This window comes from Giraffa tippelskirchi, chromosome 3 (genome assembly GCF_054371585.1).
Source record: "Giraffa tippelskirchi isolate mGirTip1 chromosome 3, T2T-mGirTip1v1.2.pri, whole genome shotgun sequence".
Taxonomy (NCBI): Eukaryota; Metazoa; Chordata; class Mammalia; order Artiodactyla; family Giraffidae; genus Giraffa; species Giraffa tippelskirchi.
In genome coordinates, this window is record NC_137277.1 from 32,715,508 (window position 1) to 32,731,792 (window position 16,285).

At 44.6% G+C, this 16,285-nt stretch overlaps 1 protein-coding gene across 5 annotated transcripts in view; it reads right to left on the reverse strand.

The window, feature by feature from the left end:
• Nucleotides 1-16,285, reverse strand: part of DNAH9 (dynein axonemal heavy chain 9) — a 286,190-nt gene that overhangs the window by 126,901 nt on the left and 143,004 nt on the right. For 2 of the 5 annotated variants that reach the window (XM_081580689.1, XM_081580690.1), the window contains 3 exons: nucleotides 6,375-6,540; nucleotides 4,325-4,427; nucleotides 3,137-3,376 (listed from right to left, as the gene is read on the reverse strand). In XM_081580689.1, coding sequence (XP_081436815.1) covers nucleotides 3,137-3,376; nucleotides 4,325-4,427; nucleotides 6,375-6,540 — 509 coding nt within the window. Of the gene's footprint in view, nucleotides 1-3,136; nucleotides 3,454-4,324; nucleotides 4,428-6,374; nucleotides 6,541-16,285 lie in introns of those variants that run through there. The other 3 variants (XM_081580691.1, XM_081580693.1, XM_081580692.1) reach the window with 3 other exon arrangements.

Below are 16,285 nucleotides of genomic sequence, written 5' to 3' on the forward strand. Positions count from 1 at the left end.
ACTTGATCTAACGACTTAACTCCTTCTTGTTCATTTGGAAAATGAAGACAGTGACACCTATGTCTCATCCCGCTTCAGTGAGATTTAAGAGATGGCTTGTGCGATTCAAAAAAAAAAAAAAAAAAAGGTGTTTCCTTGGTAGTCCAGTGGTTAAGAATCCACCTGCCAAAGCAGGAGACACAAGTTCTATCCTTGGTCCAGGAAGACCCCACGGGCTGTGGGGCAACTAGGCTCCCGTGCCACAGCTACTGAGCCTGTGCTCCAGAGCCTGTGCTCAGCAACAAGAGAAGCCCCTGCAATGAGAAGCCCGTGCCCCACGAGAAAGGGTAGCCCCTGCTTGCCACCACTAGAGAAAGCCCGAGTGCAGCCACAAAGCCCCAGGGCAGCCAAAAATAAATACATGAACAAAATTTTTAAAAAAGTCTTTCTCAATTGATACTTGATAAATGGGAGTTGAGGGTGGAGATGCACAAACATCGCCATTGTCCAGGTCTCAGGGCCACGGAGCTGGGCCCTTCTTGCTGCCTTAACTGTCTTAGGCTGTTTCATCAAAAGGATGGATGAGGACAGAATGGTGGAAGGGGGACCTGAAGACCTAGGTTCTATTCCAGTTCCTCCCCTGGCTGGCTCTGTGCTCTTAGGCAAATCGGTGTAAGCTCTGTGGGTCTGTTTCCTCATTTATAAGTTAATAAGTGAATGTTTGGAGGCACCTGACCCAGGAGTGCCATCCTGGGTCAGCTCACACGTGCTCTCAGAGACTTGACCTGGCTGTGGGGCTCAATGGTCCACCCTCTGGGTGAGCCTTTTGGGAATGCTGCTCTCAGATCACTGAGCTAATGTTCAGTGGGTTTCTGCTCCTTACAACCATGGAACCTGCAGGCCCTATGGCCTCAGTGTCTGGACCTTTGTTAGTCTGAGGTTTCCCAGAGTTCTACCTGCACAAGTAGTGCCCTGAGTGTTGCTGTTGTTCAGTCCATCTGTTGTTGCTAAGTCACGTCCATCTCTTTGCAACCTTGTAGACTATAGCCCACCAGCCTCTCTTGTCCTCCACTGTCTCCCGGAGTTTGCTCAGATTCATGTCCATTGAGTTGGTGATGCTATCTAACCATCTCATCCTCTGCCACCCACCTCTCCTTTTACCTTCAGTCCTTTCCAGCATCAGGATCTTTTCCAATGAGTTAGCTTTTCACCCTGGGTAATTATCAATGTGCTCCCCGTGGAGGGTCAAGCCTTGCTCCCTGGTCAAGTTGACATTTCCCTACAAGTGTGGCCTCTGCTTGGTATAAAAGGCACTTTCCCTCAAAAATGACTCAGAGCTATCCTGGAGAGGGATCCCTCTGAGAAGTAGTTTCTGCAGATTCTCCTCCAGGATGGGAGGGTGATGTGAGGATGGGTTACCTGAGCAAGGGGAAGAAGGGGCTGGGTTTGCTGCGCTGCCTTCTGGAGATTTTGATAGTGAGGGGCCAAGCAATTGGAAGCACCAGGCAGACACAGGCTATCCCTAGTTAGAAGAGCATCACTATTCTGAAATGGTTTTGACCTGGGAAAGAATCCAGAGTTTTTAGGACTGAGGCATCCCAGGGGCTAGAGGATGGTGTCTTAGGAGTAGTACCACATGGCTTCTATAGGAAGCAGAGCTCTGCTGCATGGTTTGGGGGAGTTCTCTTGCATCTCAAGAAAGATGGGTGGACCAGCAGGGCCTGCAAAATATTTTTATCTCTCTTCTGTGCCACTCTCTTTCCTGGGCTGAAATCATTACATAACATTATCTTTGAAATGCTGAGCCATATTCAGCTTGAAGGAACCAACTCAAAAAATGCATCCGGCTTCAGTTCAGTTCAGTTCAGTTCAGTCACTTAGTCATGTCTGACTCTTAGAGACCCCATGAATCTCAGCACACCAGGCCTCCCTGTCCATCACCAACTCCTATAGTTTACCCAAACTCATGTCCATCGAGTCAGTGATGCCATCCAGGCATCTCATCCTCTGTTGTCCCCTTCTCCTCCTGCCCTCAATCCTTCCCAGCATCAGGGGCTTTTCCAATGAGTCAACTCTTCACATGAGGTGGCCAAAGTACTGGACTTTCAGCTTCAACATCAGTCCTTCCAATGAACACCCTGGACTGATCTCCTTTAGGATGGACTGATTGGATCTCCTTGCAGTCCAAGGGACTCTCAAGAGTCTTCTCCAACACCACAGTTCAAAAGCATCAATTCTTCGGTGCTCAGCTTTCTTCACAGTCCAACTCTCACATCCATATACGACTACTGGAAAAACCATAGCCTTGACTAGACAGACCTTTGTTGGCAAAGTAATGTCTCTGCTTTTTAATATGCTATCTAGGTTGGTCATAACTTTCCTTCCAAGGAGTAAGTGTTTTTTAATTTCATGGCTGCAATCACCATCTGCAGTGATTTTGGAGCCCCCCAAAATAAAGTCTGCCACTGTTTCCACTGTTTCCCCATCTATTTGCCATGAAGTGATGGGACCAGATGCCATGATCTTAGTTTTCTGAATGTTGAGCTTTAAGCCAACTTTTTCACTCTCTTCTCTCACTTTCATCAAGAGGCTTTTTAGTTCGTCTTCACTTTCTGCCATAAGGGTGGTGTCATCTGCACATCTGAGGTTATTGCATCTGGCTTACTGAGAAGTAATTCAATTGACTAACAGAATTCTATATTTTAAAAATTTTTGGCTGTGCTGGATGTTGATCACTGCAAGGGCTTTTTCTTTATTTGCAGAGAGTAGAGGCTACTCTTTAGTAGAGGTGCCTGGGCTTCTCACTGCGGTGGCTTCTCTTGTTGTGGAGCACAGACTCTAGGGCACTCATCCTTCAGTAGTTGTGGCACCTGGGCTCAATAGCTGTGGTGTATGGGCTTAGCTGCTCTGAGGCATGTGGGATCTTCCCGGACCAGGGATCAAAGGCATGTCTCCTGTCATGGCAGGTGGATTCTTTACCACTGAGTCACCAGGGAAGCCCCAGAACTCTGTTCTGTTGAATAGACCCACACAGATCCCATGGCAATCTGTTTACTTATATGTTCATCACCCCATAAGGATCATCCCTTTGTCAAAGAGTTTCACCAAGGACGGAGAGAACAGGGTCATTGTCAAGCCTCGGAGAGGACGGACTCACCTGGAAAATGTTGGCGAAGTCCCTGAGGTTGAAGATGTAGTGGAATTTGATTGCTGTGGGGAGGAATGTGGTGGCGATTTTCTGGTGGAAGGTGAGGGCCAGCTGGAGGAGCTGGGGGACGCTCTTGTGCAGCGGTGCCGGGAAGCTCCCCAGCCTGAGGTGCTGAGTCAGGATGGCGCTATATATGGAGGACAGGGCGTCTGCTCCCGGGAAGGAGAGGGTGAACACGCTGAAGTGACGCTGCTCGGGAAAACAGAGCCACAGGGAGGAGGCCACGAGTTACCCTCTGTGGTCACAGAACAGAAATCACCTCTTCTGGATTTGGACACGGTGGTCAAGAATTCTTAGAAGGGCTTTGAATTCTACATTCTGGCCACACTCCTCACATTAAACCCAAACTTAGTTGAGCCTAGAATGAATGAAGGGCTTTGGACCTCTGGTCAAAGATGTCAGTGTGGCATAGCAGGAAGAGAAGGGAACATGGACTCTGGGTCCAAATCTGAACGTGATACTGAGAATGCACGTGACCTCGGCAGGGTCATTCACCTCTCTGAAGTTCTCTCATTCTGAAGGCCAAGATGAGTTAGACTAACCCTGTGATTCCATCTGGCTTGAAAAGCTTTTTTAAAAAGCAGTACAAATGAATTATTTACAAAACAGAAATAAGAGTCACAGATGTAGAAAACAAACTTATGGTTACCAAGGGGAGAACGAGAGGGAGGTATAAATTGGAAGATTGGGATTGACATACACACACTCCAATATATAAAACAGATAATAAGAACCTACTGTATAGCACAGGGAAATCTACTCAATACTCTGCAATAACCTATGTGGGAAAAGAATTTTAAAAAGAGTGGATGTGTGTGTGTGTGTGTGTGTGTGTGTGTGTGTGTGTATACACACACACATATAATTGATTCACTTTGCTGTAGAGCAGAAACTAATACAACACTGTAAATCAACTATGCTCCAATGAAAGTTAATTATAAACAAAAAAGAAAAAAAAAGCCTCAGGGGGTCTAGGTTGAGGTGTTTTGTTGTGTCCCTGGAGACACAAGTCCACATCTTGTATGATTTACCATGTAAAGAGGCTGGATGGGTGGAGAGCCAATTATCCCACAGAGATGAGTGACATCAGCTTGGAAGGTGATGTTTAGGACCCCAAGGTCACAGCTCCCCCCATACCTGAAGCCGGGGGTTGATGGTGAAGCTGCCTGCGGCGGGGTTCATGCAGGAAACATACTGGACATTCCTGACCTCCTTCAGGGACAGTTTGGTTCGATCATACCTGGAACAGTCAGAAGCCGCAGGCGACAGATGAGTGAGGACTCAGGCAGGTGGGCATGTTGTGAAGGTGAGCTGGGACGTGCCCAATCATTCATGTGTTTGAAGAGGTAAAAAAAGACTAGACTCATTGGTATAAACTGAGAAGACAAAAGAGCTGAGGACAAATTCCTAAGGGATACCCTGTCTATGGAAGTAGAACAGGAAGAAGAGGCCACAGAGATGGTCAAAGATGTAGGAGGAAATCAAGGGTGTGTGGCACCCAGAAAGCCAGGATTTCCAAAAGGACAGAGCAGTCAACTACATCAAGTGTGTACAGAAAATAAGAAAGATGGTGACCCAATGGGGGCGGTTGGACATCACAATAAAGATACAGTTCTTTGAGTAAGAACAGTAAAGTGGAGGAAATAGAAACCTAATCGTGGCTGGAGGAGTGAGTGGGAGATGAGGAGTTGGAGACTGGGGAGAGAATCTGGTAACACAGAGGGAGACAGAGCAGTAGTCAGAAAATGATATTTTCTGAATACAGATAGCTTAGTTGGTAAAGAATCCGCCTGCAATGCAAGAGACCCCGGTTCAATTCCTGGGTCGGGAAGATCTGCTGGAGAAGGGATAGGCTACCCACTCTGGTATTCTTGGGCTTCCCTTGTGGCTCAGCCGGTAAAGAATCCACCTGCAATAAGGGAGACCTGGGTTTGATCCCTGGGTTGGGAAGATCCCCTGGAGAAGGGAAAAGCTACCCACTCCAGCATTCTGGCCTGGAGAATTCCACGGACTGTATAGTCCATGGGGCCACAAAGAGTCGGACACAACTGAGCGACTTTCACTATCACTAGGTAAATTCATGCAAGTTTAAATATTGATGTGAAGGAACTGATCAGGAGGGACTAACAGGTGAAGTAAGATTTCAGAGGTGGAGAGAGTGGATGCAAAGATGCTGGTGGGTGGTTAAGCCTCAGGGAAGCTGTGGTAGGGGGACGCCCAGGGAGGCAGGTAAGCTGTATAGACATGGAAGCTAGAGACGGAGGTAGTGGGTGTGGTCATCAGCGGAGGCTGGGTGGCAAGCTAGGAGAGAGAGGAGAAGCATGAAGCGGGTATTTCTGGGAGCGGAAAGGTGACCATACGAAGGCAGTGCAGTAGAATTTCCAGGAAGGTCTTACTGGATTCAGTGTGAGGTAGGATGGTAAGCCAGAGTTGCCTCAGATCGCTGACTTGTTTTTTCTTTTTTTTTCTTTCTGGTAAGTTTAGACCTTTTGCCATTAAAAACGATACACTTGCCGGAGGTAACAATGGAGCCTGTGAGATGCTCTGAGAGACGAAGGCTGACATAGAGAACAGACTGGTGGACACAGTGGGCGAAGGAGAGGGTGGGATGAATTGAGCGGTAGCATGGAAACATACACACTGCCGTGAATAAAATAGATAGCCAGTGGGAATTTGCTGTATGATGCAGGGAGCTCAAATCACATGCTTTGTGACAACCTAGAGGGATACGATGGGGTGGGAGGTGGGAGGGAGGTTCAAGACGAAGGAGACAGATGTATATCTATGGCTGATTCATGTTGATGTATGGCAGAAACCAACAAAATATAGTAAAGCAATTATCCTCCAATTAAAAAGAAATTAAAAAAATTAATTAATTGATTTAAGGCATGTTAGGCATTCTCATCGAAGGCCCTGCTCAGTGCGACAGAACCACAGCAGGAGGTGGGGTGTGCGTGGCCAGGTGGGGTGGTCCTGGTTAATCATGCTTTGGAAGCTTGAAGAAGGCAACTTAAGAGATGAGTGGTGAAGAAAGGATAGGAGTTTTCCCTTAAATAAGAGCTCAGTAGCTTCTTTGACCAGCGCCTTCTCTGGTGCCAGAACTGAGCTTAGGTCTGCAGCTCCAGCAGGACAAACCAGCCTTGGACCTGTCCCCCTCCCAGCCGAGTCCCTCCACATGCTTGCTTACCAGTGGCCATAGTCCAGGTGCTGCCTGATGACCGTGTGAGGCTGTACAGTCCCATAGGCGTCCACCTCGGGCATGTTCATGTCGTCAATGAAATAGATGAGCTTCTTGTTGCCTGGGGGACCATAGTTTCTGCCGGCTTTCTTTTCCAGAGGCTTCTCCAGGACAGCTGAGGAGAGAGCCAGTTAGTGAGGGAAGGAGGGTCAAAGCTCAGAGGCCAGTTCTGCTGCTGCTGCTGCTAAGTCGCGACAGTTGTGTCCCACTCTGCGTGACCCCATAACGAGAGCCCACCAGGCTCCCCCATCCCTGGGATTCTCCGGGCAAGAACACTGGAGTGGGTTGCCATTTCCTTCTCCAATGCATGAAAGTGAAGTCGCTCAGTCGTGTCCGACTCTTCGCAACCCCATGGACTGCAGCCCACCAGGCTCCTCCGTCCATGGGATTTTCCAGGCAAGAGTACTGGAGTGGGTCACCAGTGCCTTCTCCAAGAGGCCAGTTCTAAGACAGTCCAATGTCAAGGACAAGCCACGGTGCTGCATGCATGCGAGATCTGCCCCCAGGGGCAGGCAGCTCCATGGGACCAGAGGGGAGGTGGGTGATGACCAGGCAGAGGTGGTGAGAGCAGAGCCCAGGCATCGGCCATCTGACTGTGCACAATGTTAGGTTTGCACAGACATTTATGGTCTCATTGAAGCCTTAAAGCAGTGCTGCAAGATTGGAACCAGCACCCCTTTCACAGATGACGGAACTGAGACTGAGAAGAATGAATTAACTTGTCTAAGGTAGTGCCAGGGTACAGATCCGAACCAGTTAAACTAAAAAGCCCGTGTTCCTTCTACCACACTTGAGGTCCACGGTTTTCTTTGCAGACTGAAAACAGAAGTCCCAAGGCCTAGTACTCTACCCTCAAGGAAATCTGCAAACAACCAGATCCTAGCTGGACTTCCCAGGTGGCACCTGTGTGGCCTCCCCTGGAAGAAGGCATGCAATTCACTCCAGTATTCTTACCTGGGAAACCCCATGGACTGAGAAGCCTGGCAGGCTACAGTCCATAGGATCACAAAGAGTTGGACATGACTGAAGTGACTTAGCGCGCGCACACACACACACACACACACACACACACACACCCCTTCTCTACCTAGGACAGAAGAGAAGACGAAGGATGTGGTTCCTCATCTCAGAACTGGAAGGAGGCCCCTTCCACCCCTGGACTGTAAAAGAGGAAATACTGGATATTTCCTCAACAGTGTTCTCAAAGTGTTCCCCTCCTGGGGTTTTCCCTGAGGGAGAGAAGAAACAACAGCCCCAGAGAATTTCCTAGAAGCCCCCAGTATCATGAATGCCCTGCCCCTCTGCCTTGGGGTAGCAGAGCATCTCAGTTTCTTTCTAGAAACTAAGTACAGACTCTGTCCTGGAGCTGCTTCTTCAATTATCCAGCCAGAGGGAAGGAATCAAAGAGTACATTTTCCCAGCCTGACAGAACTTGCTCAGAGCAAATCTAAGTAACAGGGTATATATATATATATTTTTTTTTTTTCAATAAAAATAGTTTTGCAATTAGATATTTATGTACTGCAAGAACCAATACTATTACAGCTAGAGGCTCTAAGAACCGTCTTATCCCTTTTCTTGAAAAACAAGTTTGTAAACAAGGAGGAAGTGTCAACAGACATATGAAGGTGACAGATAGAAAGACACATTCCTTCAAGAAGCTTGAATATTCTAATTTTCTGATCCTGAGTTAAATTAAGTGTTCCAAATAGGAATTAAATTTAAATTTAATTAGCATGCAATTAACATATACTATTGACCAATTAATCACCCAACACCTTCCTACCCCCCTTAAGACATAACAACTATATACAAGATCTGTCAAAATGAAATATAATTAATGGGCTGCCAAGGACACGCTTTTGAGAACAGTCCTTATAATAGGAAACTCTCTCCTTAGGAAGACTTGTTTCTCCTCCTCCTGAAGCAATGATATTCAAATCAACTCCTGGAATTAAGCAGACCCTGTAATTTGGGTTGATTAAGTTTTTTATGCTACTTGAAGACTGTTGAGGAGAAAAGCATGTCAGTTAGCAAGAAGTGGGCTTGGAATACACCAAATTATCTCAAAAAGATGATTAAGAAAAGAGAGGTCTCCCCAGGAAAGGCACACACACTGGATCCCTTCTTGGCTGACCTCTGCTCCAAGTCTTATCTAGAATGAGACAGTAGTGAGTTCTGCTTCCAGGCAGAACTGGAAGAACAGAAGTGGGTTTACATAAGACATTTGCTCCTTGGAAGGAAAGCTATGACAAATCTAGACAGCGTATTCAAAAACAGAGATATCACTTTGCTTACAAAGGTCAGTATAGTCGAAGCTATGGTTTTTCCAGTATTGTATAGATGAGAGAGTTGGACCATAAAGAAGGCTGAGCACTGAAGAACTGATGCTTTTGAACCGTGATGCTGGAGAAGACTCTTGAGAGTCCTTAGGACTGCAAGGAGATCAAACCAGTCAATCCTAAAGGAAATCAACCCTGAATATTCATTGGAAGGACTGATGCTGAAGCTGAAGTTCAATCCTTTGGCCACCTGATGGAAAGAGCTGACTCGCGGAAAACACCCTGATGCTGGGAAGGATTGAGGGCAGGAGGAGAAGGGGGCGACAGAGGATGAGATGGTTGGATGGCATCAATGGACATGAGTTTGAAGAAGCTCCGGGAAATGGTGAAGGACAGGGAAGCCTGGCCTGCTGCAGTCCATGGAGTCGCAAAGAGTCAGACACAACTGAGCGGCTGAACAACACTGCTACCATCCTTGTCCACTGACTCACACCTGGTGTTCATGACATCCTCCCAAATGATCTTCCTGCTTTTGCCCTTACATTCCTACACTGTGTTCTCAAGACAGCAGGCAGAGGTATCCTTGTAAGATGTAAATCAGACTGTGCCAGTCCCATGCTTAAAACCCCCAGTGAAGTCCCATCTCACTTGGAGCAAAAGCCTGTCTGGTTACCTGGGCAAACCTCCCATGTTGGTTTTCCTCTCCCGGTGCTCCTACCTTCACTCCCTCTGCTCTAGCCATCCTGTTTCTGACTCACTAGTCACCCGTGGCCATGGCATCTTTGCTCTGGCTGCTTCCCCTGTCTACAATCTTTTCTCCTAAATGCCAGAATTTTGCCCCCTCACTTCCATCAGGCATTTACTTTCTCAAATGCCATCTTCTTAGGAAGCCCTTCCCTGGCACTGGAGCCGAAATTAAAGCCCTCTCACCCCACCTCCTATTCCTTGCCCCGGCTTCATTTTCCTCCATTAACACTTATTGCCACTTAATATCTTGTATATCTTACTTATTCATCTTGTTCATTATCCCTCCACATTATAAACTCCAAAAGGCCAGGACTCTTTTCTCTGTTTTCCTCATTGTCGTAACCCCAGCACCTAGGATATTATCTATCACAAAGGAAGGTATTCAAAAACTGATTGAAGAATGAATGAATACATGGCTTAATATAATAACAAACTCCATGAATAGGCAAAGAAAGGTTTATCATACCCGCTTTGTAACTAAGGAAACAGAGGCTGACACGGGCTAAACGCGGTGCTGGAATTAGAACCCAGGGCTCTTGACACTGATCCCGATGCTTCTTCCATATGGCTGGGGAAGAGCCCTTCTCACTCATCCCAGGATTCCTCCAGGCTCTGAGCACCAGAGCCCTGCAGCCATTCATTTGCTGGGCATCACTAGGGATCTGGGTCTGTACGGAGGACTTGACATGCACCATATCACTGAGCCTTCAGAGAAGCCCTAGCATGCATTATCATCACCTTTAAAAACATCTCTCAACAAAAGAGAACACTGAGCTTTAGGGAAATAAAGGGACTTTATTCAAGGTCATCCAGCTACTGAGGACAAAGTCAGGATTCTAAGCCAGGTCTGCCTGACTATGGCAACTTATGTACCCACCACAGCACACTGCTTCTGAAACGTTACCACGACCTGGCTCCTGTCCTTCAGAAATCCCTGGTTTACTTAACACACTGCCTGACCAAGTTTTTTGACAGAAATGGTTAATAATCAATCATGTCTTCACTTTGCATTGGCCTGATTTGTGTTTCTGTGTTTGTACTCTTTTTCCTTATTATTATCCAAATTTTCACATGTTAAGACACTTCAGTTATATTGTAAGGGCTCTTCATTTGTTCTTTCAAAAAACATGTTTTGCATGATTATAAAATAATACATACTCATTATATAAAGATTGGAAAGCATAGAGAATCATAATGATGAAAATGAAAATTGCCCATAATTCTATCACCTAGCAGTAAGCATAACTTTCAATATTTTGGTCTATTTCACTCTAGTGTATTTGCTCTGTTAGATTTTTTTCCTTTACAAAATAGGAATTATACTGTATATTCTGCCTGTGTATGTTGTTTTTCATTTCATATATTTTAAATCTTTTTATATGATAATACCTAGCCTACTAAAACATGATTTTTAATTGCTTCATTGCATTCCATAATTTGGAGGTGCTCAAATTTATGGGATGGTTTCCCTATAGTCTTAAACGTGTTGTTTTCAATTTCTTTATATTTTGAATCCCCACTCAAAGTAGAGCATCTTGCCTACTAGATAGTAAGTCTTTGATGATTTAATTCTGTGTCATCTCCTTTTGGACTTCCCTGGTGGCTCAGCTGGTAAAGAATTCACTTGCAATGTGGGAGACCCTGGTTTGATTCCTGGGTTGGGAAGATCCCCTGGAAAAGGGCTAGGCTACCCATTTCAGTAGCCTATCCATTCTTGGGCTTCCCTGGTGGCTCAGACCACCAGGGAATCTGCCTGCAATGCAGATTCAATCCCTGGGTTGGGAAGATCCCCTGGAGAAGGGCATGGCAACCCACTCCATTATTCTTGCTTGGAGAATCCCCATGGACAGAGGAGCCTGGCAGGATACAGTCCATGGAACTGCAAAGAGTTGGACACAACTGAGCGACTAAGCACAGCACAGCATCTCCTTTTTGGAAGATATTCAGGCAAGTGCTGAAAGCTATCTATCTGATAATGTAATGCTCCTTTGAGGTCCAGAGTTTGATCAGATCTTTCAAGGTCTCGTCCAGCTTCAAACTTTAAATGAACAGGTGATGGGTTTGTTTTACACAAGGACTCAGACACCCGAGCTCCCATCTAATTAGCGTAATTACGCACTCAAATATTTGTTGAGCTAATACTTCAAGTCACAGTTGGATGTCAGGAGAATTCGGGACTGTGACGAGCATTGCTTTGGCTCACTCCCATTGCACTGCAAATATAAGCTCATCGATGCCATGATCCAGTTCTTTACTCCTCTTTTTCTCTAAAACTGTCCTGTTGATGGGTCATTGCAAATTCCTTTAGTTCTTAAAAATCACTTATATTTCCAAAATGAATGAGAAAAGACTTAAGCTATTTCAATAGACATAAAACAGACCTATTGAAAAAGACTAAAAGAGATTCCAAACTATATAGTAGAAGAAACTTATTTGAGCCACTAATCATGGGTGATATAGTTACTGTAATGAAATAAGAATGGTCACATTGTCCTTTATAACTGGCTCTTTGAAAGCTTAGAACTCAATCTGTGTTTAATTAGAGTAGTCATGCCATTCCAGATCACTGGTACAAACCCATCTCTACTTTTGTAGGAAAACAAATTTTAGGCATTCAATTCTAAAAGGCATGTATCCTGGAAACTTATAAAAGGTGTATTGGGTTGCAAAATGGGCATGGTCTTCAACCTAGATTTTTACAGGAGGTATTTTTTAAAAATTTAAATTATCTTTGATCATACTAACCTTCAACAACACCCAAGAGTGGATCATTAGATGGTAACTCAGTGAAGGGAAAGGAAGCAGTGGCCCTGGGTCTGTGGTGTTTAGAGCAGCTGGAGGGACACAGATCCACCTCCTCAGCCAAGATGCCAGGGTTATTAACCTGTGATTGGTGCAGCTGCTGGCAAGCGGTCAGGTTAAGTCTGAGAGCTTCACTGAACAAGTGAAGGGCCTCTTTTACTTACTATCAAAGGCAGAGACACCCACGTGCTCCAGATATTAGACAAGTGGAAGCAAAGTTGGCATTCTCTTATAGAAATGTAGATGCATGACTTATCAAAGTGGATGGACATAGTAGCTCAATGAAATAAAACAGCTTGGCTATTAAATCACTATGTAACTTTGAGGGAAGTCACTTAAGACCTCTAAGCCTCATTTTCTCATTTTGTAAAAATAGAGACTGTCATCAGATCCGTGATAGACATCATTTCTGTCTTCCTTCTCCTTAGTTATGTTCCAGCTAGACTGGCCATGTGACACAATTTTGAACAGACACGTAAATCAGTGGGATTCCTGGAGAGCTATCGTTTCTTGACAAGGGCACTAACTCTTCCCTTTATCTTTGTTTTTTTTTCCATTTGGAATACAGATGTAATAGCTGAACCAGCAGAGACTCTGCTACCCTGAGGGAGCATCTATGAGAATAATAGATATTATAGCCTCAGTAGCACTGAATCATTGATTTAGCATTAGCAACTACCTACCTCAAGACTTCTTGTTGCATGAAAAAAAACTCTGTGTCGTTATCAGATTTTCTGCTTGTTGTTGTTCAGTCGCTCAGTCATGTTCGACTGTTTGCAACCACATGGATTGCAGCACACAGGTGGCCAAAGGATTGGAGCTTCAGCCTCAGCAGCATCAGTCCCCCAATGAGTATTCAGGGTTGATTTCCTTTAGAATCAACTGATTTGATCTCCTGGCAGTCCAAGAGACTCTCAAGAGTCTTCCCCAGCACAAGATGAAAGCATCAATTCTTGGGCACTCAGCCTTCTTTATGGTCCAACTCTCATATCCACATGACTACTGGAAAAAGCATAGTTTTGACTATATGGACCATTGTAGGCAGACTGATGTCTCTGCTTTTTAATATGCTGTCTGCTGCTTGCAGTCAAAAGCATTACTGATAATACAGGGGCTTGGCATAGTAAAAACTTCAAATAAAGCATGCGCTATCCACACTGATAAGCAATGTGAATGCCTTGAAACACAAGCCCTGTTTGCATTTGAAGGAGTTTTGAATCTGTTTAGAAAAATACTCAATGGAGACCCCAGAGCTGGAAGCGATAAGAGAGGAAAGATGCAGGGAATATCAAGCAGCTGCCTTCTCTATAAAAGAACATCTGATTTGAGAAAAATGGCATCCGATGGACTAGCAGGATGAGTGAGCTGTAAAACACCCCTCTGGAGACCTCAGTGAATTGACCTGCTGGGTGAAGTTATTGCCCATTTGTAAGCTGGTACATTTTTTCCAAAAACATTATTTTTGTTTTAGCATAGCTTATGCTAAACGTCTTTTTTCAGGCAAAAGGGGTTTGCTCATGCTCCTTTTGTTTTGGCAGTTGGGGCTCAGGGATTTTTGTATAATATTTATAACTTAAATTTGAGAAGGATTTTAATATTGTTAGAATAACAGCTTCCATTTACTAAGCACTTACTGTATGCTAGGAATCATTCTGAGTGTTTTACATATTTTGTCTTGCTTTTCAAGAATGAAAAGAAGGAACTGTTGTACCCTCAACAACATGGGTAAATCTCAAAATCAAGCCGAGTGAAAAAGGAGCCAGACCAAAAAAAGAGGGCCATTGTATGACGATTCCATTATATAAAATTCTAGAAATTGCGAACTAACCTGTAGTGACAAAACAGATCAGTGGTTGCCTTAGACACAGAGCAGGGTGGGGGAGGTGGTTGGGAGGGGGGGAGGGAGGGGGTTGGGAGGGGGTTGGGAGGGGGTTGGGAGGGAGGGAGGGATTCCCAAGTGAGGTGAGGGACTCTCGAGGCGATGAATGTGTACATTATTTCAATCATAGTGATGGTTTCCTGGTGGGTAAATATTTAAAAACTTATCGGATTGTGTGCTTTAATGCATACCATGTTATTATCTGTCAATTATAACTAAAAAAATATTTTATAAATGGAAAATGTTGAAAAATTATGTTGCATTTTAGTAGGAGAATGGGTAAATGAGCTGTGATTTAGTCACACAAGGGAATTCTATGCAGCAGTGAAAACCAGTGAAGAAGCACTCCACACGCATTAAAACAGAGAAGGATGAGAAAAGCAAGTTACCAAAGGAAGTTATAATATGATACATATTTAAAATTTAAATACACACAACAACATCATGTATTTCATGGCTACATACATATATCAAAAGCGTAACTTGGGAACGATGGCACATCAACTGTAGTGGTCCTAGTCTGGTTTCCAAGGGCATGATGGGGGAAGGGCTGGGGGGGGTGTGTTAGCTGTACTTAAAATGCTAAGATCCATAGCAAGATGACAGTAATGTTAACATCTGTGAAGTCTGGGTGGTGGGTACATGGGCATCTGTTATACTCTTCTCTGTACTTTTCCGCATGCTTGAAATATTTCATAATTTTAAAAAAGTTTAAGTCATTCTCCATCCCCACTCTTGGCATCCAGTTCCCCTTGCCACGGGCAACTGCTGTTGCTTGTGTGTCCCTCCGGAGATAATCTTTGTATGTATAAGCATAGATGTGCAAGCGCATATGTATGCAAAGTTTTATATGTCTCTTTTTAAACAAGACATAATTTGGAGCATACTATACACACTGTTCTGTATCTTGCTTTTCTCACTCGACAAAGATTTTGGAAGTGGAGCTTAATTCATACAGAATGTCCTCATTCTTTGTAATAACGCGTAGCATTCTGTCATATGGATAACTGGGCTATTTCCTGTCTTTTGCCATCATTACATTTATTACCTTATAAACACTCATTCTGCACATCTGTCTGGGTTTACTGCCTGCTCTTTAAAGCAGACTGTACCACATCACATTCAACATAAGTTCGTAGGGTCTTAAATACAAACTGCAGTGAAAATGCTGGGCTTCAGAAAGAGTGATGGAGGCCAACCCTGGAGGTCCAGTGGTTAAGATTCTGTGCTTACACTGCAGAGGGCATGGGTTCAATCTCTGGTCAGAGAATTAAGATCCTGCATGCCGCATGGCCAAAAACAAAACATAGACATGGACTCCTGCTGTTGGGGGGGGTGTGGACAATTTGCTTTTTGTCTGATGTCAGAGCAGCCACCCTGTGGGTTCCTGCATCTCCTTTTTACGTTATTTATTTCCTCTTGGATACCAGCTTTCTTGTTCCAACTTTTATAACTGCTAAGCACCCTTCCTCCTGCCATTTTGTTACTTCTGAAATGCTTTCAGCTAAGAAGCCAAATGAACCAACTTGTTTGGACTGTGACTATAGTGATGGATGGGAATTTTCAAGTAAGGGAATCTGGCATTTTTCAGAATCAAGGATATGAAACTCATCTCTTTTTTCTTGGCAATGAATTTTTACTCTCTAGTCAAAGTACTTTTTACATTATAAAATCATTATAATAGGATTCTAGAAAATAATCTTTCTCGACTCAAATAGTGTAGTTAGTGGTAAAAGTAATATTATCAAATATTTATTTCAATTTCCAAAGAGTTTTATTTTCAGGGGAGGAGGTATAGCCTAGTGGTTAAGGGCACAGGCTCTGAAGTCAGACTCTCTGAATTCAAACCCTGGCTCCACCACTTACTGTGTAGCCTCAAGGAGCTCATTTAACTTCTCTGTGCCTTAGTTTTCTCATCTATGACATGGGGATGATAAAAGGACTTACGTCACAGGTTTGTACAAGATTAAATGATTTGGGGACTTCCCTGGTGATCCAGTGGCTGAGACTCTAGAGTGTGGGGCGAGGCTGTTCCAGTTTGAGGTGTGAGAGGGGGATTTCTTCCCAGCCCGTCCACTACCCTCCTCTCGTGGGGAGGCTGGCTTCAGCACTTCTTCAAAAGGAGGCTGCTTCTAGGGTCAGTGTGAGGA